This window comes from Anser anser (genome assembly GCF_964211835.1).
Source record: "Anser anser genome assembly, chromosome: 15".
NCBI classification, from domain to species: Eukaryota; Metazoa; Chordata; class Aves; order Anseriformes; family Anatidae; genus Anser; species Anser anser.
Window position 1 is genome coordinate 735,356 of NC_139736.1, and position 23,397 is coordinate 758,752.

At 43.7% G+C, this 23,397-nt stretch overlaps 1 protein-coding gene across 1 annotated transcript; it reads right to left on the bottom strand.

Moving 5' to 3' along the window:
• Window positions 1-260: 260 nt before the first annotated feature.
• COG7 (component of oligomeric golgi complex 7) lies at window positions 261-23,058 on the bottom strand. The gene is made up of 17 exons (XM_083799626.1): window positions 22,785-23,058; window positions 22,313-22,461; window positions 21,650-21,766; window positions 21,318-21,486; window positions 19,371-19,453; window positions 18,470-18,592; window positions 16,206-16,404; window positions 14,337-14,464; window positions 13,832-13,986; window positions 12,533-12,649; window positions 11,963-12,028; window positions 10,133-10,319; window positions 8,759-8,899; window positions 8,205-8,288; window positions 6,538-6,652; window positions 3,274-3,417; window positions 261-1,935 (listed from the first exon to the last, which is right to left on the bottom strand). The coding sequence occupies exons 1-17, from the start codon at window positions 22,948-22,950 to the stop codon at window positions 1,769-1,771; spliced, it is 2,310 nt and encodes a 769-aa protein (XP_083655752.1). The 5' UTR covers window positions 22,951-23,058; the 3' UTR covers window positions 261-1,768.
• Between the last annotated feature and the right edge of the window lie 339 nt (window positions 23,059-23,397).

Consider the following 23,397-nt stretch of genomic DNA (forward strand, 5'->3'; position numbering starts at 1 on the left):
TGACAACTAATAAAAGTGGAAAGTGTCTCGGGTACTTGACTTAGGCTCTTTACTAGTTTAGCTCTTTCCCAAATGTACTGATTGCCACACACAGATAAGCGTATGTATGCAACATTTTTTTTGCTGTAGCAGTAGTGCGGCCATAGGAAGACTCAGCCGTGCCCTGCACGGGACTGGGCACAGAGCTGTCCAGCGGCAAGGCTTCGCAAGTCACAGCAAAACAAGACACCCGAGAAGTCCCGGCTCAATACAGCACCAAATTTCCCATTCATTTGCAGATTTTTTAATAGTCTTTCCATACTCACAAACAAAAAGAATAACCATCTAACTGAGAACAGTGCCAAGAAAAAAAATGCAGAAAACTATTTTAATTTTCTGTTCTGAATGTTTTAGGTTCCAAAATTTGCAAAGTCTAAAAACTGTTTATAAAACACCCTTCCTCTCCTCACCTCCCCAAACTAAATTTTTGGCAGTAAAACATGACCAAAGTCCAGATGAGAACAGCAAAGGAACCCAATTTTACCCCCTAAACACACCTGGTAAAAATAAGCCTGTATCTGCATGTTACATGTGTGCTACAGAACACACGAAAAAAGGTGTTGGTGTGACAGAAACAGACGGGACTGCTGAGAAAAAGCAGCAGATTTGGCAGTCACGGCAGCTAAGCACACAGTCACCAGGGGAGATGTGTCAGACCGAAGAGTCCCAAAAGGGGCCACCACAAGCGTAGCAATGCTGGGACAACAAGCAATAGCTGTTAAAAAAAGAGGCTGCCAGGGAAAACAGTCAAAAACAAAGACAGCAAAGAGATTTGTGGATCAAGCCAAACACTGATTAGAGCAGCCTGAACCAAGTTAAGGAAAGAGGCAAAAATAGGGGTACTGGGAAAAAATTACTTACCCAAGGCATCTGGTGTTGAAAAGAGGAGAAAATGGTAGAAGCATATAAAGACAAGGAAGAGATTTTCTTCTCCTCCAGAACAGGAGAGTTTGCATGTAAGGTTTTATAGAGCACAGTTTATACAGCTGGCATTACAGTTTTAGGACCTCATAGTGTTTTGCCCAGATTTCTCATTAACAAAAAGCTGTGGAAGTTCTGGAAGTGTACTTAGGCTAGACAAGATGTTTTACAAAGAAGCATATGTCAAGCTTTAATGAATTTTACAAGAAAACAAAACTTTCATTAAATTTATGATCTTCATAGCTTTCAGTAGGACATATTAATCTCAAAAGAAACAACCTACAAAACTGGTTTTATTCTCAGAACTGAGCTTGATCATGCCTTTTCTACTAATTGATGAGGCTGTCTTCTTGGCTTTGAATAATGACAAACTTGAGCAATGACCACTGCCACCAGGTAAGAGAGCTTCCAATCAGTTGATCTTTGTTGCACCTACCCCCTTAATTTATATTCAGAATTGATTAAACTCATGAAAAAGCCGGTTGTCTTGCCGATGCGAAGCATGAACTTCCCAGCTAACAGCAGAACATTTCTACTTAGAAGTCAGCGCCACTCAGCCTATTCAAGATAATCCAGATAGTTTTTGGTAAATTTGGTTGTGGGACATCTTTCCACATTTCTAAAGATGGAAAATGGAACCAGCTTTTCCTAGAATAAGGCAATTATTAAAACTTATTCAGATATAAATCCTCTTATTTCCAGAAATATTTTCCCAGTCTTTGCAAAGTTTTTACAGAATTTAAAAAAAAAAAAAAAAAAAGGCAGTTAAGCCCTTGACTCGAATCTAGCAGTGGAGGAGACATTACAGCTAACACTCCAGGCCTCTCATTGCAGCAATGCTGCTGGCCATTCTGCGAGGAACACTTTTTGCAGCTTGCCGGTAGTCCTCTGGTTTTGCCTTCAACAGAGTTACAATATTTTGCAGTGTTCTCGATGGCTGAAGGCCAAGGGCATCCATCACGTTTATTAGATAATCTGTAAGATTAAGGATAAACATGTATTTGAACAGACAACAGACACTGTGCAAGCAGTACCCAAATAAAAGTTGTTCTTCATGACAGCTGGAACTCTGCCACTGCTAGCTCAAAACCAAGAAAAACTGCAGTGTATTTGGAAGCTGACTGTACTGACTGACGGGCATTTTTGGCTTCCCGTACACTAGTTTAGACAACTGTTTAGTTCAGAAGACTGAGACACATTCTGCCACATTTCAGTATCTGCACACGACAGATCACAACTGCGCTTTCAGATGCGAAGAGCTTGCAGCAAAAATGGGAATTTCTGCAGAGGTGAATGGCTGACGAGGTAGGAGGGAATTCCAGCTCACTGACTCCAAGTGGGTTGGGGAAGTTAAGGATGAACTGGGGAGAACGTCAAGCAACCAGCTGCTAATCCAGTGGTTTGTTTTTAAGCAATACCACAAAAGATAAGATTGAAGGCTGAGTTCACTAGCATTCAAGCATACTTTCATGTCAGCTGAGGAGATGTTGTCTGTAATTTTAAAGCTTGGCCAGGGGGAAATCAGCACCCATGATTTACAGCAGGGAAAAGGGCTAACTTGCATTAACACTAGTTGTAGCAGTCTTGTGGTGGTGGCACTTTCAGGAGTTTAGGATAAGAAAAAAAAACATCTCCTCAACATTCTACATACCACCTTTCCCAACACTTTCCATCAGTCCTCCCTCAGTCACTCTGCATGACATGGAATAAGGCAGACGTGAACACGTGCCAACTATCTTCTACTTTGTTCCTGAAAATTTCTCCATGTTCAAAGTATCTTTAGTCATCTAACACCTGCAGGGCGGTAAGTTAACCTTCACAGAGGACCTGATACGATAGGTTTTGTAATGCAGGATGATGGTCAGGTGATCCACAACGACTTTTTAAAAGCCTTTGGCCCATTCTCCCTACACCAGCTATTATGTGGATGGAAAAAATCAACCAGGTGCTCCCTTTGTAACCTACTGGAGCACTTCCCCAACAGACTGAGAACATGCTGCATACCCCATATATGACATACGCTGGCAGTACACAGCACCGATAAAAAGGAAAAGGGCAGTGCCATACTCAAAAAGATTACGTACAAATGTCTTCCTTGCTAAGACTGGCTTGTAAGGAAATCCTGTCAGTTCAGAATGGCCTTGACTTTCACTGTCAGAAACACAAAGCAGTGAAGAAGCAGGAGTACCTACTAGAAAATCATGCTCAGGACTAAAGGAGAAACCCATGTTGCAGTTTCTTTAAATCTAACGCAATGAAAGAGCCCATGTGTTACAGCAACACTTTTCAGGACAACGTATACACTGAGCTTACCAATGTCTGTGGCAAGCTGCTTTGTTGAATGTACTGTGAGCTCTGGTATTTGCAGGATGACTTCACAGTAAGTTTGCATCGTAGCTCTGGCGATGGAGCCCAACCAGTAGTCAGCCATATTGTCCAGCTCAGGTAATTCGTCTCCTGAACAAAAAATTCTCATTAGCTGTCAGCAGTCTCGCTCACCTTCATTTGCTGGTTTTGTAACAAGACATAATTTATAAATGGTTAACTGTTTCTTCAAGAAGACGTTAATGTATTCATTAGGATTCATCTTGTCAGCTGTTTTTGTGGTAATCAAAGCAGCTGCATATCTTCTGTGATGTAAAATAACATTGGAAGTTAGCTCAAGACCCAGAACACTTCACTTCCCTCTCTGACTTCTCCAGGTTAGTAACTTCTAAAGGGCTGACAGGTGATCAGGCTGGAATCAGAGGCACTGCCTGGCATGTTCTATAGGATCATCTTCAAGGACCGGTTTACAAACTACTGCAATGACATGGATTCACAGGGTTTTTTTTTCCCCAATGTCATTCTGCGTTCATCTTCATTTTGAAAATTAATACACTATTAAACATGTAAATTCTTTAAGATGACAAAATAATTAATGTTAAAACCTAAACCAAAGAGCATATTCTCAAAAGTCTAGAGAATTTGATAAATACCAACATCTACACTTCCTTGACTGTCAGTGGAAGCTAACACTGAAAAGAGATTAACCACAGCAAACGATGGTACGCTGCCAACCTGCTGGGAAGCATTACGTAGCCACTATTAAATGCAAGAGGATTAATGACACAACAGGTAAGAACAGCCATCTGAAGAACGAACATGAGCCAAAACTCAGCTTGTTGCAAGAAATTAATGAAAGACATCCAGAAAGAACTCCTCAGGGCTTCTGAAGTGTGTTCTGAGGAGAAAGTCTTGAACAGGCAACTGCACTGTAGCTGTGTCAGCAGCCACCTGCACCACCCACTGCATTTCCCTCAGTACATGGGTTTTGATCATTCTGCCCAGTATCTAATCACTGAAGGCTCAGGTGGCACCGGTAGTAGCAGGGAAGCTCTAGTGATTTTTCAACTAGAGTTAAAACAGTTAAAAAATAAATAAATGAAGTGGTCAGCATTTCAGAATTGCGTTCTTATGAGCAAGATCCTGACTACAGAGACAGAACACATAGGTGGACCCTTAAGAAAAGAAATTCCCAAAGATGCAGAACCTGTCCTGAAACAAGACAGACTGCAGATCAGTTTCTGACCATGGGATCCTAACCTTTGTAACAGACAGGCACAGGTTAACATTTCACAGAGGGTATAACAGTAGTTTTTTCCTGGATTTACAGAGAAAAGAGGCAGAGGAAAAAGTTGTTGACAAGTAAACTGCATTACTACTTTGCTTGAGACTAAACAATTTATTCCTGAGGAAAAGGAGCTCAGCAGCTTCTCTTTTTCTAGCAACAGGAAGAAATGTCTCCCGGTTTCCAACCTGAACCTCCCCTGGCCCAACTTGAGGCCATTCCCTCTAGTCCTATCACTGGTTACCTGTGAGAAGAGGCCGACCCCCAGCTCCCCACACCTTCCTTTCAGCTAGTTGCAGAGAGCAATAAGATTTCCCCCGAGCCTCCTCTTCCCCAGACTGAACACTCCCAGTTTCCTCAGCCGCTCCTCACAGGACTTGTGTCCCAGGCCCTTCACCAGCTTCGTAGCCCTTCTCTGGACATGCTCCAGGGCCTCGATGAGAAGACTGTGGTGACACAGTCACAGATGGTCAGCCAACCTCGCAATTCACTGCTTCTAAACAAAGTCACAAGCTTCCTCTTTGCCTATTCTTTGCTGCTCGCTCCTGTGCAGCTCTGATGCATTGTAGAATTCTTAGGAAGTTGTTTTAAATCTCTTCATTGACATACTGTTAAGAGAAACCAGCCCAATAAATAAATAAAAAAGGAAATACTTTTCTGTGGAATAAAAGACTAGAACTGGCCCTGCCACGGAACCAGCACAAACGAGAGGGTAGGAGTGCAAAGCTGGAGCAAGACTCCCCATCCAGCAAGCTGCTAGGCAGTCCAAGCCTCTCCATGAACCGTACTGTGTGGCGGTAGACATGACAAGGAGCAGAAGCCATAAAAGCTAAGCTGAGAAGCTATTCAAACACGACCATCAGTTGACAGGAATTTCCTCCCTGCCACGTCGTAGTAGACAAATACACCTAAACACAAACCAAGCACATTGTAACACTGTCATCAAATAGAAACCAATACTGATGGACACCAAAAACCCAGGAGATTCTTGCTCTGAAAAGCAGTGACTCTGGGAAGCTTCGGTCACTGGGATTTTCACTGGGACACACGTTCTTAGCACAGGACTGTAGTAAAAAGACTACAATCTAGTGATGTATAAAAATATGACTAACAGACCACACTAGGCAAGTAATCTCAACCCTCTACACAACAGTGGTAAACCCAAAGTTAGAAAATGGTGTCACGTACTGACATCCCTATTTCTTGAAATACATGAAAATACCTGAAACAGAGAACAGGCAACAAAAATAACCAGGCACTAAAAAGCACGTCTTAACGTGAGGCTCAAAGAGCTCTTTTTATTTTTATTTTTTTTTAAATCTCCAAGTGGGTTTAAAATGGCTTGTTTTCATATGAGCCTAAATACAGATAACTCCAGAAAATAGCTGGGTCTGTGTGCAGCATGTAAGGACTTGGTACACCTGTGCCTTCTCTCCACTTTCAGAGCAAAGGTGGTCCCCTAAGGACTAAATGAAATGCAATAAACTACTCTAAATGCTAGTTTTGAGCTTAATGAGAGATAGTAGAATATCTAGTATTATCACAGAACTGTGCTGTGAATGAGCACCCCAAAAACGATGGTAATGGTAGCTCACCATCCTCAAGGAATGGGAGCGAGCACATCAGATACTCATGCTGTTTCTGAGAAAGCACCTAGGAAATTAGATACTGCTCCAGCTATAAAACAGTAAAAATTCACACCCTGCATCCAATCCACAGTTCTAATGAACAATGAATTTAAATAGACTGTGCTAAAGCTTCTTGTCTGAACCAAACTAAAAAGAAGCTTTATTGATTATTTAGAGGCTCCTTCTGGGTAATACCAAGAGACTCTTGGAAGAGAGAGCATGAACAGGCAGTAGGAAATGCACCTCAAACAGCTCTGCTACCATAATGCGTCGTGCCCTTGTAATGTCAAAATGTGAAAGCTTTCCTCCAGACACGTGAGGTCTTTGTTTTCACCCTACCTTGTTCTGGGGGATAAGGCAGTTTTCCAGCATGCAACGCCAGTTCCAAAGAAGAATCTTCTTGAGTGACAAATGGTTCAAGGTGGAGAGGTAGCGACATAATATATTGCCCAATCTAGAATAAAAGCACAAAGAGCTGAGTCACTGAACAAATGTGAAGCAAGTGCTTTGCTAAAGAACTATCAACCGCAGCTATCCACACCTGAAAGCAGAAAGCTGAGCTGGACAACAACTCACTAACCTACAGTAGCTCAGAAACAAACTGTCTCCTGCTTATCATTATGCTTTGCACAAGAAATACTTTTTGAGGAAGTCAGAGAGCCAGTCATTAAAACGATCACATTAAGAAAAAACTGTACAGAGAACTGCTGCTCTAAGCAAATTTTTGATAATCTGGTGTGTTCCTGGCAATTTGTTTTCTTGATCAAAATCTAAGAGACTGAACCAAACAAAACCACAGAAGAGGAAACACGGATTCAAGTGACAACGTAACGATGAGTTACAGAAACGTCTCACTCCCAAACAGGCTGCATGCCCACAAACTCGCACACATGAGCTACATAACTTTAGACGTGCAACAAATAGTGCACTGTATATAACGTGATTATCTCGAGCCACACAGCATATTCTTAGATGCAAACACAGTTCAGAGTACTCTGTGTCCCCATTATGGAGCATAGTCATTAATAGATTTTTTCGCAAGTTCACAGCACTTTGTGTCCTCTTCTACACATCATAAATGCCACATCAATTTGTTTCTGAACTGTAATTTTAGCTTTTTAGTTTTCAGTTTTACTGCATAATGTCATAGAGTAATTCCAAGACTAACCAAAACAAAGTCTTGACTCAGTCTTGACCCACCTATCACTCAGCAGTAGAATAAAGGGTAGATCTGAAAAGATGTCTGAAAAGATCTGAAAACAAATGCTATCTATCTGAAAATTTCTGAAGTTCCTCTTTGCCTTGGACAGGCAGAAACGTCCTTTGATTCCCCACAGAATCAAGTAACAGCCATGAACACCTCAGTTTTAACTTTCAATTAAAGTGGTGTGAGCATATTCAGCCTCTCACCAATGTGCAGGTCTCTCTTGCTGAACTGTGTTAATCAGAAAGCTATTTAGAAATTCAGAAGCAACCTTCCCTTGAAATTTTACCTGATACACTACCCATGAACTTTCTAAACCTCATAAAAGACCTCAGATAGCTAAATTCAGAACTACTCATGATTAAATCATCCCACAAGTTGGCTGACTACCCATTTCTATAGGCCATAAACCAGGTGAAAACAAAATATGAAAAGCTTTTGGTTGCAGCCTGTCCTTGAAAAATCTGTTCCCTGTGTGACGTACAGAATGACAGTAACAAAAAAAACTTGCTTATTAAATTATACTTTGTATTAAGAAAGCAAGAGCAGCTAATATTAATATCTGAACTGCAAATGTGGCAGTAACTTAAATGATGTTCAGCAGCACAGAACTGAGGAGTACCTAGTCAGGAGGAATGAACAGCTCACTCTACCCTTCCATTCAGGACACCTCAATATCAGAAAGGTTTCATTGTTATTGCATTAGAAAGAGAAAACAGCAAGTCAAATGGGGATTAGAAGGGTAACAGCTCAAGCTGTTTCCAGTACTGAGCTTCTAGTGACTATCTTTGCACGCTCTTACGTTGCTGATATATTCCAGAGGAGTCAGGCTGAAGTTTGGCAAGTCCTCTGTCAGGGTCTCACCAATGCCACCAGAGTTCCAACCCTGTAAGGCAAAAAAAAAAAAAAGGCAAATCATATCTGTGACTTTCTGGAGCACGACATCCATCAGTATTCTGAGAAGGGATCACCCGACAACACAAGCTAAGAGTACCCAAGGACTTCTAGAAACCAGAGGACAGTTGGTGAGAAAACCACTTCCCTTGTCCTCTTTCATCCCCAAAACATACACACCCTTTTTACATAGATCCCTATGGGAAATACTTGCTCTCACAGGTTAGAAAAGCATCATCTCAAACAAACATCACAGCTTCCATACATAGCTGTCTGCTGCTAATGCTGTGGAGGAAGGGAAGTAAACTTTTCCACTGAGCACAGTTTAAGGAAGAAAGGTGATACCATAGGGAAACTTTCCGAAAAGGAGAAAGGTACGCAACGCTGAGCTGTACTCCACCCTAAGGTATCCCACGGGTAAACCTTGCAAGTTCAGATCAGATCAATGTACCCATTACTCACCTCCATCTTTGAAACAAGTAAGAGTTGTTGTTTGATGCGAAGAAAAACAGAATCAAAAGCCAGGTGGTGTGCCAGCTGGTTGAGGCGGCTTAGGGCAGATCGAGATGAAGACAACAGGTTGTGGTTACTTGTACCTTTTTCCTAACGCACACACAAAGAAAAATGTTTACATACAGATGACATTAAACTGACCACAGAAAAGCTACATTAACATTCTTAAAGAGGTCTTTATTAGGCCATCCTAATACAAAACAGCTTTCCTCTGCCACAGCACAGCCTGTTTCCTTTGGGATGCCCTATTCCAGCTAGTTATTTGAGACAGAAACTGAACACTGCTTCCTGAAATGTTTAACAAAGAATCAGCATCATGTTCTCGCCACGCGAGGTGCCAGTAGAGGCCAAACAGTGAGAAACTTGCAGAGAAGATGGCAAAACTGTCATTATAATATGCACCTGATCAGAATGCCTTTGGAACAGGTACAAAGTTTCATGTTGCACTACGTCTGTTCTACACCTTCCCTAGTAGAGATGAAAAAACTAAACCACGATCCAGTTCCCTCAAATTTTCCTACCTTATTTGGGCACAGAAGGGAGGAGAGGGCAAAAACACGGAAAGTGTATTATATTCTGCCAGGTAAACTCTAAAAGAAACTTTAGAAAATATAATTTGTCTGCAACAAAAGAATTACAAATATGACCTTTTACTCAAACGGTGCAAGTGATTCCCTGCATGGAATTGAGTTAAGAGTTTTACATGAAGAGTACATATGAAACCTGACTGTTTAGCAAAGATTTAAAGTCAACATACTTATGGCAGAGCTGCATACGTTGCAGGTAAATCAAGTGCAAAAGAAATCAAAACATTTTGAGGAAATAAGAGACAGAATTCATAACCTCGACTTCACTATTATAAGTGACTGATGACGGCAAACATAACTTAGATCCCCAAGAAGATAACTAGAGTCATTCTACCCTGTTCACAGACGCATGCTTGAATGATCTTGCAGAATTACATTTCAGAATGGATATGGCAGTGGAGTATAAGTGGCAAATAAAGTCTTGAGAAGCCAGTATGTGAAGCCCAGAATTTGAGATGGCTTCAGCACTATCACCCCAATGCTTCCTGTGACAGAATCTCGCCCACGTGAACTTACAGAGGCATGTTCACAAAACAGACATGATCTGGCAAAGAGATGAAATGAGCCCAGGCTTCACGTTTGGACATTTTATCTCTCAGCAGACTGGTGTCAGAACATAGCCCTCAAAAGGGATGAAATGTAATCGCACTGCAGGGGGAATCCAGGCCTCATCTACCAAACATGGGCCTAACAGCAGCCTGATATAAAGGCAGGTTCTCCAAGGCTCCACAGCTACCTTTAGGGTGTAAAGTGTTTCCATAAGGCTGGCATACTCGGATGGATTCTCCTTCAAAAGGTAATTGTACTCCTGCCAGGGATTCTTTACAGAGCTCTTCTTTTCTGTAGAACTGGCATCCTGAAAGCCAGAAAAACTACAAGGGCTGTAGGAGTCCGAGAGATACTTCCCAGCAGTTGACAAAATCCTGAAAACAAGCGTAAAAAGTCACCAACAGAATTCTCTGAAATCAGTACTGTTGTCCTCCTGTTGCTCCAAAGAGAACCCATGGCAGCACCTCAAGATAAGTGAGAGAAAAAGCAGCACTCAGAGCTACTGGGGCCTCTGACTCCATCACCCTTCTGACACAGCCCGTGATTATTGTTCTACCCTGTGAGGCGATGGGTGGTTCAGCCGCGTACCTTCCCTCCCAGAGCTGGAAGGCAGCACCACAGATCGCTCTACAGCTTCCTCCTGAGCAACCCAGAACCACAATGCCCAGCAAGCCCTCCACAGAGAGAAAAAAATCTTTATGACAAAGCAGTCACATCAAACTCTAAGAACAAACTGGTAGCAAAAACACTGCAAAGAGACGCTACGGTTCTAGATACTGGTAGAAATGTTTTGAGATGAGGTTCTCACAGTTTCCAGAAGGGAAGAATACAGCTATGAGTGCACTCCCTCCCTCTGTCACAGCAAATGAAGCCACTAAAGATTAGTTACCATTGCCCTTGGGGTCTCAGAAACAGTAAATATGGGGCATAAATCTTTTGTCTGGTCTGATCACTAGGTAGTTTAGGGTATGTGTTTGTGAACAGCTTAAGAGCTTTGAACAAGGTTACTTGTTGGTCATATCATGCAACTGGTCCAGTTCACCTTGTAGGTCAGCTTACTGCACCTGTAAAACTGTACCCGGGGTACTGCCGACTGCTTTGTGGCTCACTTGTGGCAGTTAGGTGCGCGTGTATATATTCATACATTCTATTCACATATATATATATATGTATGAGTAGATATTCACACACACATGTAATATATATTTTATATATGTATTTTTCAATACAAGGCTAATTCTTCTGGGACAGGGAAGAGAGAGGAAACTGAAAAACAGATGCAAGTTTTGAACTGTTCAAGAACTTCTAACGGCTTCTGAGTGTCAATACTGCCTTTATGTTCCTTCAAGGGAGAGAGTATTCATTGGTGGAAGATGCTAATTACAGCCAGCTCTCACTTCTACCATGCAAGCAGAAGACTGCATAAATACTGAGCTGACTGGGCTCTCAGGAAGTCTGGAAAATATGGAACAATCCCAGCCTCGTGGGCACTGCAGGCCGCTATATCTTACAACAAATACAGCCACTTGAGTCAGAATAAAGCATTTCAACATACAAGAGGCTGAACATTATACTGCTCACAAGCAACAAACGATCTACATGCTGCCCATGCTTTAGGCTCCTCAAGTTACAAGAAATTGATCAGTTACGGCACACCTAAATGCATGTCAGCAAATGATTCATGCCCCATGTCACAAGGGGGGTAAGAATCTTGCCAATTTGATCTGGTGGAAAATTCCTTCCTGACCACAGTGTAGCAGTCCATTTGATGCCCAGCCAGGTGAACAAGACACACCAGCCCGCTGTCCAAGAAAAAAATGATTATTATGGCTGTCTCAGAGCACAGGACTGAGTGAGACAGTGTGTAATCCATCTCTGATGTTTCAAAAGATGGGATAAAAAACTGCAGTGGCTCTACTCTTCCATCTGTGGTCTACAAAGTAAAAGCACCTTGGAAATTTTTTTTTGACTTGGTACCTATCTTGACAGCTTATGCATTCAGTCCAGCAATGCTCACCTGTTGGCCAGCTGCTGCTCAAAGTCTCCACACTGACGAAGGAGCTCACCACAAGTAGCAATTATTCTGGGAAAGAACAAGATAAAAACATATTTCGTAAAATTTTAGGCAGATAATGCCAGATCCCCAGACAACCCCTCTCAGGCAGGTGTCAGTAAGTTAAAAAAATACAATAACCAAACCACAGCCCCCAGAGCATACATCTTTTAATGCGGCTATTAACTCTACGTCCATTTGTTAACACCATCCTGTCCAACACCCTCATCAACATGCTATTTGCTGTCATCATGGCTAAGGCCAGTTCATTGTCACTGGGAACGATTCTAAGAGCTGCTGCTATTTCAAGTGATAGGACATGTAGTCTTGCTCCAGACAGGCTGGGGGGCCACACTGCACTTACTGTGCCAGCAGCAATCTGAAACCCCGTCACTAATACTCCCAGCAACACTACAGCAAAGTGGACATAGCCCTGCATTCTGCACTAAGAACTTGTGTAAAATGACCCTAAGTAATTCCCTTCCAACTTTGTTACAAAAATCAGTGCTGGGCCAGGCAAAAAATGCCCTTTACCGAACAGAGTTTTGGAATGCCGTCCAGTCTTCCTGGAAAAGGGGATCTGATGGGATATCATCCAGTTTACATTTCTTTCGTATAGACTGCAACGTATTTGTATAGTCAGAAGTATACCTGCAATGGCAAATGGAGAAAAGAAAAGGACTAGTGTAAGACAAGACTAGAGAGCAACTTACTGCATGTCCTTTGATCTGCTCATTAGGTCTTCTGCAATGGTCAAATGAGAACTAAAAATATTAGAAGAAGAGTTCAGAAGAGACGCTGTTGTTCCAGCCCAAGTGCACGCATGTGAAGAACTGATCAGGCACTGTCCACTCAAGCCTACACTAGAAGTCAGGGAGAAACTCAGCTCATGTGTTTGCTCCTTCAATTTGCTGCATATGGGTTACTAGGAACTTTTCACTCTTATGATAAGGTATGAGTAAGATATTTTTGTTAGCACTGCACTAATCACGTCTCCTAGGAGAGACCAGACAAAGTTTATAAAGCTACTGCTACTCCACCATCACTTGGCCCTTATTCCAGGAACACAGTGACAACAATCTCATGAATTTGTTTTCTCAGCTACTCCCCAGATGAGAACAAGTTTAAGAGGAGAACATTTTGTTTTGTCCCCCCACAGTCTTATTTTCTTTTCTAAACAGTGCCCATAAGCTGGAGGCACGCACACTGCTATGTAATTGCCCATAAAGAAGATGAGATCAGAGAAGGGTGCTTTTCTCTTCCCTCTTCCCCACAGGACAGCGAGGTAAGAGCTCGTGAGCAGTTCTTTCAATATCAGGAAGGAATAAGGAAGTTAACAGTACTGGAATACCATTTAAGTGTCTGACAATGACATCTTAAAGCAAGAACTTAGAGTGAACCTCACTCATTAGGGTATCTTGCACTTACAGGCAGATTCTGGATATGAGGTTGCTTGTCTCAGTAAGTGTCTATTTCCCCACCTAGTTCTATTTTCATCAGCCTGATCTGCTTTCGTTGTATTTTGTTGGTGGAAACATTTCTCCTTCCAAAAGTATTTAATAAAATGAAAATTCAGCCCAACCAGAACGGGAAATGGTTGAGGGAAGTCTTCCCTTTAGTTATAAAATCTTCCATTTTTCCCCTAAAAAACAGTCACTGCCTGAATCACAGAATCACAGAAGTGGTAGAAGGGGATACCAGATGATTCACATTAAGTTTATAGATACTTTCAGCATTCAACCATTTTTCATAAACTACAAAGTCCTTGGCCACAAGCTGAATACTTCCTACTCCCTTAGGTTATACACAGTAGTGCAAATAAAAGCACCTTACTTTGTGAACAGAGCCTTCAGGGCCTTAAGGAGCCCACATACTCCCAGTCCGTCGGTGAGCTTAATGCAGTTGTCGATGGCTCCAGAAGCCAGAATGAAGAGTTTGTTGACTGAATGGTTCAGTTCCTGGACACAGTCAATTACTTCCCAATGCTCCTAAATAACAACAAAAAAAAGGTTGAAAGTAACTTTTCTATAAACTCTATGGAACCTGCAGCTGTCTCTTGGCTGCCAACAATATTTGGTAAAGTTTTTCTTCACAGATCTACACAGTGCCTGTTACTGGGTGAAACAGCAGAATAAAGGAGTTACCTGTGACCTGAGAGGGATGCTGAACTTTATTTCTTAAGCAAAATTTACTTAACCGTATCTAAACATACAGCAAACAGAAAACACTACCAAAAACTTACAGGAGGAAAGAGAGCAGTAACTCTAACAAAGACCCTCGTATTTAGTAGAAGTTTTAAGCCTCTCCCCGCATAGATTAACAAAGGCTGCTGAATTACCAAGGGCACTGCACTGATCTGAATGAGGAGATTCTCTTCTTCCAGGTCTCCATACTTGAGTTGATAGGGTTTGTACGGATCATACACCGCTTCTGCTAGTTCCATCACTTTTACCAGGTTCTGCTCCTCTACAAAGAACCAGATGTTTAGTCTACAAGTAAATGCATACGATACTAAAAACGTTATTCCAAGCAACATGCATGAGTTCTTCAATTAGAGCACACTGCCTATGTAGGACTGCGATGTTGCCCAACAGCTTTAAGTCTCGACTACATAGATTTATTTATTTTTTTTAAAGTTTATCATCTCTACCTGCTTCTTAAAACCAAGATATTCTACCTCAACGAGTACCTCAAGAAAATACCTAACTGCTCCAAAACAGGCTGTATGACAAAAATCAGTACCTAACCAGGACTACTTTGAATCCTGGTTATAAGCAAAAACTTTAACACCCTACAGACAGGCGATCCATGGAGCAGGTTGTCCGAAGTAGTATCCACGCTCCGCTTTCAGGATCAGTCTGGACAGTAACCAGCGTTACACGGTTTGAGCTGCTAGCGGACCCTGATTTGAGCAGGAGATTGGACTAGATCATCTCCAGAGGTCCCTTCTAACCTGAATTATCCAATGACTCATAACTGAACCCTCCCCTCACATACACATTGAGTAGGAACTGGTTTGACCCTGTTTTGCTGAGTCACCTAGTCTTTCCATTCTTGAGATACTTCTGTCCCAAACACCTCATCCTGCAGCACAAGAGATGGAAATACAGAACACAACCTTTTTTTTTTTCTTTTGTAAACACTCAGGTGAAACAGTTCAGCGGCTGTCTCCCCATTCCATCATCATTTAGACTTTGACATCATTATTTCAATTTTTTTAATCTTTTCTATTATGACCCACAAATTAGCCAAGCCAAAGATAGAAAATGACTGACAAGAGTACACAATCATGAAAGCAATAAAAACAGACAGAATGACAGTCATGTACCCTGAAATTGCCCAGTAATCATAATTTACGTGATCAAGTAAGAATCTGGGTTTAAGTAGCTCAAGACAATGTTACGACGAAACAAAACAGGAAACACAGTATTAGAAATGCTCCATTAGCTTTAATTTAGGATTTTCCCATACCTAGTCTTTGAAGGGGCCCTGCCAGATTAATATAAGACTATAAAGAGCCTACACTTCAGGTTAGGTATAAACCTATGTGAACACAGCAGCTCACCACTTTGTGATTCGTGGGAATTATTCACCAAGTCATGACCAAAATGAGATGACAAACATCACAGGATAAGGAAAGCACAGGTCAGATTTTGAATCAAATGCCAAGGATGCTGCTAAGATATAAGCTACAAACTGTTCAGAAATAATATTTGGTCCTGCACTATCAATTAATTAAACCATAATCCAGTACCAACATAAAAACTGCAAATAAAATTTAAAAATCCAATGGAAGTAGCTTTCTAACAGGTTCTCTCTTGTTTATTAAGGTGTTACTTAATTCCAGGAAATTCCTCAACTTTTATTCTTTGTGATCTTTCACAATATGTTTCACAGATAGCTTCCCTAGAGACATTTCCTCATCTGTTAGGTAGATGAAATACTGATGCTTGTAAAAGGAAAAGCATTAAATTATTTATTCAAGGCAGCAAGCATGCTCAGAATAGGTCTACTACAGTAGACTCATTCAGTATCAAGTCAATATGTTCAGTGTCAGATGTGTACACACACACAAAGACACAAATGCCATGTAAGGGGTAAATACTGTAGAAGAAGTAATCCCTCCTTCCATGTAAAACTAAACAAAATCTCAGAATGGAAAGGTACAGAGGTGTCAACGGGGGTTAAGTTTGATGCAAGAACCTACTCAGGTTGGGCAGCATGGCTACTTCCAGCCCTTTTGCAAAGTGGACGGTGGCATCATAGAGCTCCAGCAGCTTATTTAGCTTGGTTTCTTGGCCTGTTCTTTCCATGGCAGTGCTGAGGCAGACAGGGATGGAAGGCACCAATGCTCCCAGAGTCTGAATCAACAACACAGTCACAATTTCATGGGGTTTCTTGAAAACCTGTGGTAACAGAAAAGCTATTAGCAAAAGCACGTTATCTCACAGGAACACAGCAGGAAGCAGCAGATAGCTTCTAGACAGAGCCCCACGATGTACAAACCACACGTCGCTGTCTCAGCAGAGACACCAACAATCTGCGTGGGTTCTGCCGGCCGAGCGGCTGGCACCTTCCCCCCCCCGAACTCGTGCTGCTGCCCTCCCAGCAGAAGCAGCCCTCACACAAGCAGCACTCCGCTTCCCATGGCGGTCACGGCCAAGGTAGCCTCCCGTATTTATGCCCTTGCCACAAAGACCTGGACTCCTGAAACAGGGACAGAAGAGGCGTAACAGATGGGTTTGCAAATGCTGTCAGCAGAGAGGCAGGCTGCCATAACCAGGGAGCAAAGAGCTGAGAGAGAAACCGGGAGCAGCCCACCCGGACTTCCCTGTGTGCTGCACAGAAAACAGGACTGCCGGCAGTAAGTGGGCAGAGAAGCAGCGAATGCTATGTGGCCTTCACTGATCTCATTACTAGAAACTATCCGAGAACTTGCAAAATAACACAGAAAAGTAAGAAGTGTTAATGTATCCCCAGAACAAGGGTTAAGTGATTATCCTTTGACAGCTTCAGGAAAACTATCAGTTGGCAACAGGTAGTGCCATACAGATTAAGATGATGACATTTTGTGCACTAACAGAGCACAGATTCCTAAAATGACACGTAATCCCAACTGAAAGAGAACAAAAACAAATTTGAAAACCTCACCAGGGGTAAGACCAAAAGGAGGTCTGCTAAGACTACAAGAACCTCACTGATCTAGCACGTAGGTCAGCCCAGTTACCAAAGCCTAGGTCTATAGATACTGCATTGAAACCGCACTTTGAGTGCAGAAGCCGAAAAACTAGAAGATAGGTCAAAAACTGAATTCAGCAGAACACAGGCACTACAGTCACTGGAATATCCAGCTGGCAGAAAATGGTATTTGAAAACAGTGCACTCAGTTTACGCAGGTGTGTTGGGAAAAAAATACACACATGGGTAAGCTATGAAGCAATAGTACTATATCATGAGCCAAATTAGTGGTCAGACAAGCAGTCAGCACTGGAAAGGCTAGAAAGACTGTAATCAGCTGGGAACTTTATTTATTTTCATCCACCAACCTCAACTCTACAAGTATAACATGCATTACAGCCTTTTATCTTGACTCTCATCAGCTATTCTCTCTCTGAAAGCTGGGATCACCACTAGTCTGCTGCAGCAAGGTCGCCACAGATACTGAAAAGTGTGAAGAAGGTCCAACAATTCTTCAGAAAGCAGAAACAAACACAGAGTAAGAGAAACAAACTTTCTCCCATGTGCCATTTCTCTATTTCAATCCCTAGTTTAAAAAATGTCTACTAAAAGGCAAGGTGACATCTGACCTGTAATTCACATCAAATCATTAAGCAGAAAAAATACACTTCAAAGTAACACTGAGCTCCTTTGCAGGACAAGGCCTAGCACCTGGACCAGGCTTCATTACATGAAGATAACAATCTCATACCCTTCATGGATGAAGAACTCTTACAGGAGCAACAATACCAACTTATTTCTTCATTTCACTAAAGAAGGACAATAACTTTTTGGATCCCACATTATTCTTGGCAGGAAAAACAAGCACACAGGCTTCAAGGGGTGACAGCAGAAAACCCCCAGATATCTTACGCTGAGTGACATGAGTCAGTCCAACATGACCTTGAAGGCCTCCTCCACGCCAAGCAATAAATCAGTGCAGGCATTTCAAATGTCTTGCAACAGAACACATTTGCAACACCAACAAATTCAATTTAACTTCAGATATAGATGAAAGTGATAGAACAGCTTTAACGTCAATAACACAGCAACCTTGCTCTCGGTGTAACACCAGAAATCAAATCTTGTCTGCAAGTTAGACGAGAAACTGAAAGCTGCAAGCCCTGCCTTGCACTGGCAGGACACAGAGCGTAACTCAGACCGAGCCCCAAGAAACTGCTCTGAGCTTTATTGAGAGCGTGCTCATTCCTGTCCTCTCCCGTACGCTGCACCGATATTAAGCAGTGACTGCACCTGCGTTGCCCACTGAAGTTGCGAGTGCCAGGTCCCAAGGAGTGTGTCATACAATTCAGTCAATTGGCGATTTAAGCTTAAGTCGCTTTGGCAAAGATCCTGCCACACGGCCACCAGCTGCACCTGCAGGGGTAATGAGAACCGTTCTGAGAGGAGAACTAACAGCTCGCAGATCTCCATTTTGTTATTTTGAACCAAGAACTTCCCATGCAATGCACTTGTGCTAAAATACAATGCCCACCCCGACTCTCCTCTCCCGATTTCAACGTAACACTTCACTATAACTCAGCACCACCAAAAGGAAACAACTTTCAGCATGAAGCTAGAGGATTCTTAGTTGATTCAAAGTTTTAATTAACGTTGGTATTTGACTCATAAAATGAGACTGTAACTGATATCCCCACATAATAGTTGAAATACTTGGCAAGCCCTAGCCTTGAACTTAATCCTCAAAAGTCACAGTCATGAGAGAACTTCTGAGGATCAGGTTATGGTTACAGAACTGTCTGGAATTCCAACTTTTAATCTTACCTGAAAAGAGTTTACAGAAGTCAGCAGCTGGCAAACTGCAGCAATAAAGTTATTGCTGACATAGCCACATCCAAGAAAAGCAAAACAAGAACAACTACAAGGCACAGAGATAACTCAAGCAGAACACGCATATCCTATGTCTATTTTGAAAAGGAACACAAAGCCCTCAATGGAGAATTACTCTCAAAACATGAGGAGTAACCAAAGCTGTTAGGAGCCAGGAAGAAAAGTCAGAGAGCAGGAAAAGAACAGGTTCCATTCTTCTTGGAACAGAAGTACATCTGCGGTGTAGTAGCGCCACCTACGGCCTAAACCAAGCAAGAATTCAAATTTTCATTCCTCCACGTTAAAATATTATCAAAATACTTACTTTGTGACACTTATAATAATAAGCAAGAAGCTGAGGCATCCGATCAATTTCAGTGAAGACTTTCACAAACATTTTTGCCTGATCTAATTGAAAAAAAAAATAATAGTCAGTTAACAGTCAGTCTCAAAGCGGAGGGACGTTACACTAAAGAATATATCCCCAACTGAGCAAGAGAATTCTTAAGTGAAGATGCACAATGGCTGAAAGACACGCTCTCATCTTTCATTTGCTCATCTTCTCAAATAGAAACAGAATTGCCTAAAACCCATACTCAGACAAGAACACACAGCAGACATGATGAATGGATTTAACTTCTGAATCAGCAAACGCTTCTAGGATAAGACAGATAAAACCAGAACATGTTCTAGAAGGAAAACATTATTTTCCAGAAATAAGTTGCTATCTCCAAAACTAGAAGAAAGTCCTCAGTTTTGCTTTCACCACTCCACAAACTGATACCTAAATTAGCTGCCTCAAGACCAACTAATGACGCGGTGAGCTCTTACACACAGCCTCTCAATTCAAGTTCCTCAGAAGTCTGCTTTGTACCATAAGGGTAATGACTTCAGTTCTGTCCACAAAATACATCTGGGCTTAGAGAAATTAGTAACGAGACAGGACCCAGAGGGCAGACAAACTAGAACGCTGTTACTTAAGTGCTCTACAGCTATGGAAGTCACAGATTACAAACTCTCTGGGGCTAGGTCTGTGGGCTTGTTATTATCTTCATAGGAGCAGGACTCCAGGAAGAAACATGACTTTACCAAAAAAAAAAAAAAGAGAAATTCTCTTCAATGTGAAAAAATCATGTCCCCACATGTCCCGAAGAGACTTTAAAAAGACAATACAAACAGCACTGAAACTGAGTTGTTCTGAATAGCACGCCCAAGCAAAGGACCTCATACCAGTACACGTGCTGCCAGCCACTTTCTTGCACCAATGCTTTCTTTGGTGGAGAACTCACAGAGCACATTTAATTTACTTTCACCCTAAGCAAAGAAAATATTCCAAAACATCATCCTTCATCTTGAATCTGTTTGCAAAGGGAAATGCACTGCAACAGCAGGAAAAAAAAAGGCACGGGACCTACTGTGAAAGCTGATGAGTACATTCCAAGAAAAAGGAGGCTGAGCAAAGAAAAGCCAGAAGCAGCACAGGAAAGAGGAGATCTATGCAAAGGATTAGGTCTCGTTCATTAGAAGCGTGGCACATGGAGCTATGAACACTAACTGCTTCTTCTCTCCTCCTCTTCCTCTGGCTGTCTGCGGTCACACACTGCTGTGCCCTGCCTTCACTCAGGTGAGAACTCCACGCAGTGCTGTGCAGTGGAACACCACAGCCCCACACCCTCAGCAGCACCTCCATGTGGACACAGAGGAGAGGCAGCAACCAGAACAAGTGTTTTTCAGAAGCGCTGTGACAGCAGGAGAGGAAAAGAGAACAAAGAACACTCCAGAAATATAAAATGATTCTCTACATAAAGGAGAAAGTTTATAAAACAACTTTTATAAAGGCAGTGAGGAGTCAGAACGCTTCCAAACAAGTTTCCATCTTGGTTACAACACCCATTTCTCCCAAATAAGCCCAGTAGCACTGCGATAACACAAAACCAGAGGCCTTCTGCCGATTTGAGCAGCATTTCCCATTTACAGGGCATCCACGGCATAACTAAATTATGCCAGCAGGGTAGCCCTGCCTCAGCACCTCCATTTCACACATCTGCACAACCTTTATAAGCAGATAAACTAGTCCAGACTGCAAAGATGCACTAGACCACAGGCAAGTGCAGAGCATCTAACATTTCATTGCACCCGGCTCCACCAGAAAAAGCACAGAAACACAGAGACAGAAGCCTTCGGGACACATACTGCACACCCAAATAACATTGTACTTTTTGAAAACAGATAAACTCTGCACCGACAGTAAATGACGCCAAGCCTTACTGACCTACAGACTGAGAGTTAAAAGCAGCAACAATCTGAGGGCTGGCCATGGCCTCTAGTCGGTTCTTCAGAGCCTCAAGATGCACGCACTTCTCAGAGTAATCCGGTGTATCCACAAGCATAGCCAGGCTGCTCTGCATACTTGTTAGCTTGGCCGAAATTGCAGACACATCCTGCCACCAGGAAAAGATAACGAGCTTACTTAACGTGACATTAGAAAGCATTAATACCTGTTTCAAAATGACATTTTAAAGGCACTTCAAGAACCTGCTTTTAAATGCAGTTTGCCTGGGAATTTGAAGGCCCAAAGACCAAAAAGAGCAATGTGGTACCTACCTGTGTTTTAAGAGTCTCTTCAATGTCTGCACTTAACGTGCTCCATTTGTCTGCTTCCTGAAGTGACTCTGCAGCCAACTGCATTCTAGATTTCACTCGGTCAATCTCTACCAGGACCTGAAGGAAAACAAACAAACAAAACAAAAAACATTACCCATCGAAAGAGGGACTGCAATAGTTACTTACGTTACGGGCGTTATTTTTAGTTTAGATTTTTAAAATTGGGTAAAAAGATCATGCCTGTTACAAAGAGAAAGGAGTTGGCTGAAAGAGCTAGAGATGTTAAAACAACTTTGAAAATCAAACACCACAAGGTCAGTTTGAATTGTTGTACCAGTGGATACTAAAAGTACAACATTTGCCTGAATGACACTACGTAGCCCAGTTAACAACAGGCAGAAACCTTGCCAATCGGCGCTACCAGCCAGGTAACAGCTGCTCTGGCTGCAGAGCTTGCCTCCTTAGCTAACCGCTACTTAAACGCGACCAGCTTTTGTGCAGAAGTGCCGGCTGCGCCAGTCCACGTCCTGCCCCCTTTTCTGCCGGAACGCTAATGGAAGTGTCGCTGCGCACCTTTACTTGACCAGATCGTTTAACGCGACCAAGCCTACCGACGTTAGCATTTCGTGCTACAGATGAATGCTACGGAAGGCAAGAACCTGCCTGCATCGACTGAGCCGTGTCTTCTTCGAATTTCTTGATATCTTCTTTAACGAGGACCATTTGCTCCTTCAGGAAGGTTGCCTCCTGTTTCAGGACCTCCAGCTCCCGGAGGACTCGAGGCATGTTCTGCAGGGCCTGATGACTCGTTTCTGCAGGGGCACAGAGCAGGACAGTGAGGCGGGTCTGACAACCCTCGCGTGAAAGAAGGAGCTTTTCGGTAGCCACGGTACTTAAAAAGGGAGTAACGACATTCAGTACGTTTAAAACTTAAACGCGAACTTTAAGGTGCTCGTTTAGCAGCGCAAGGACTGCTCTCCCTCAGGACTTAAGCCGTGACAGGCAGGCAGCGCCGCGCACGGCCATCGCCACGGCGGCAGCCGGCAGCCGCGGCGCCGGGCGGGCGGGCCAGGGGCGGGCGGGCCGCGGGGCCCGGCGGGGGCTCGGCGGGGGCCGGCGGGGGCCGGCGGCGCACCTTGCAGGACGTTGTTCACCTCCTGGATGAGGACCTGCAGCTTCATCACCAGCGTGGCCGCGTGCGCGTCCGGCTGCGCGGGGCCGTCCTGCTGCCCGGCGCGGAAGGCGGCGTTCACCCAGCTCTTCACCTCGAAGTCGGCGGCCGCGAACCGCGAGATGTCCATGGCGCCGCCACCGGGCCGCGCGGCCCCGCCGACGGCCCCGGACCCGGCCCCGGCGCACCCGGAACCGCCGCCGGGCCCCTCCCGGCCGCCGTACGGCACCGGGCGGGCACCGCCCGCACCGCCCCCGCCGGGCGGGGCCTGCCCGGGCCCAGCCGGGGCCGGGAGACGGGGAGGGCTCCCCCGGTGCCTCCCGCAGCTGCCCCCCGGTGCCCGCCCCGCGCAGCACCGACAGCGCGCCGAGGGGAGCGGGGCCCGCGGCCGCCCGGGCTCTGCGCGGCACGGGGCGCGATCGGGTCCCGCCCAGGGGGCGGCTCCGGCCCGGAGAGCCCCCGGAGCGCCGAGCGGCACCGCACGGGGTGCTCCGCAGGGCTGGCGGCCGCCCCCCGGCTCCCCCCGGCTGTGCTTCCCCGCCAGCCGCCGCCCCGGGCCCTCCCGGCCCCGTCCCGT

What these genes read in the sequence shown, in the direction of transcription:
- COG7 (XM_083799626.1), bottom strand. Translation starts at nt 22,950, where the DNA reads ATGGACATCTCGCGGTTCGCGGCCGCCGACTTCGAGGTGAAGAGCTGG. An exon ending in CTGAAGGCTCTGTTCACAAA is followed by an intron (nt 12,650 to 13,831) that starts GTAAGGTGCTTT and finishes TTGCCATTGCAG; the next exon opens with GTATACTTCTGACTATACAA. An exon ending in GCATTCCAAAACTCTGTTCG is followed by an intron (nt 12,029 to 12,532) that starts GTAAAGGGCATT and finishes GTTCTTTCCCAG; the next exon opens with AATAATTGCTACTTGTGGTG.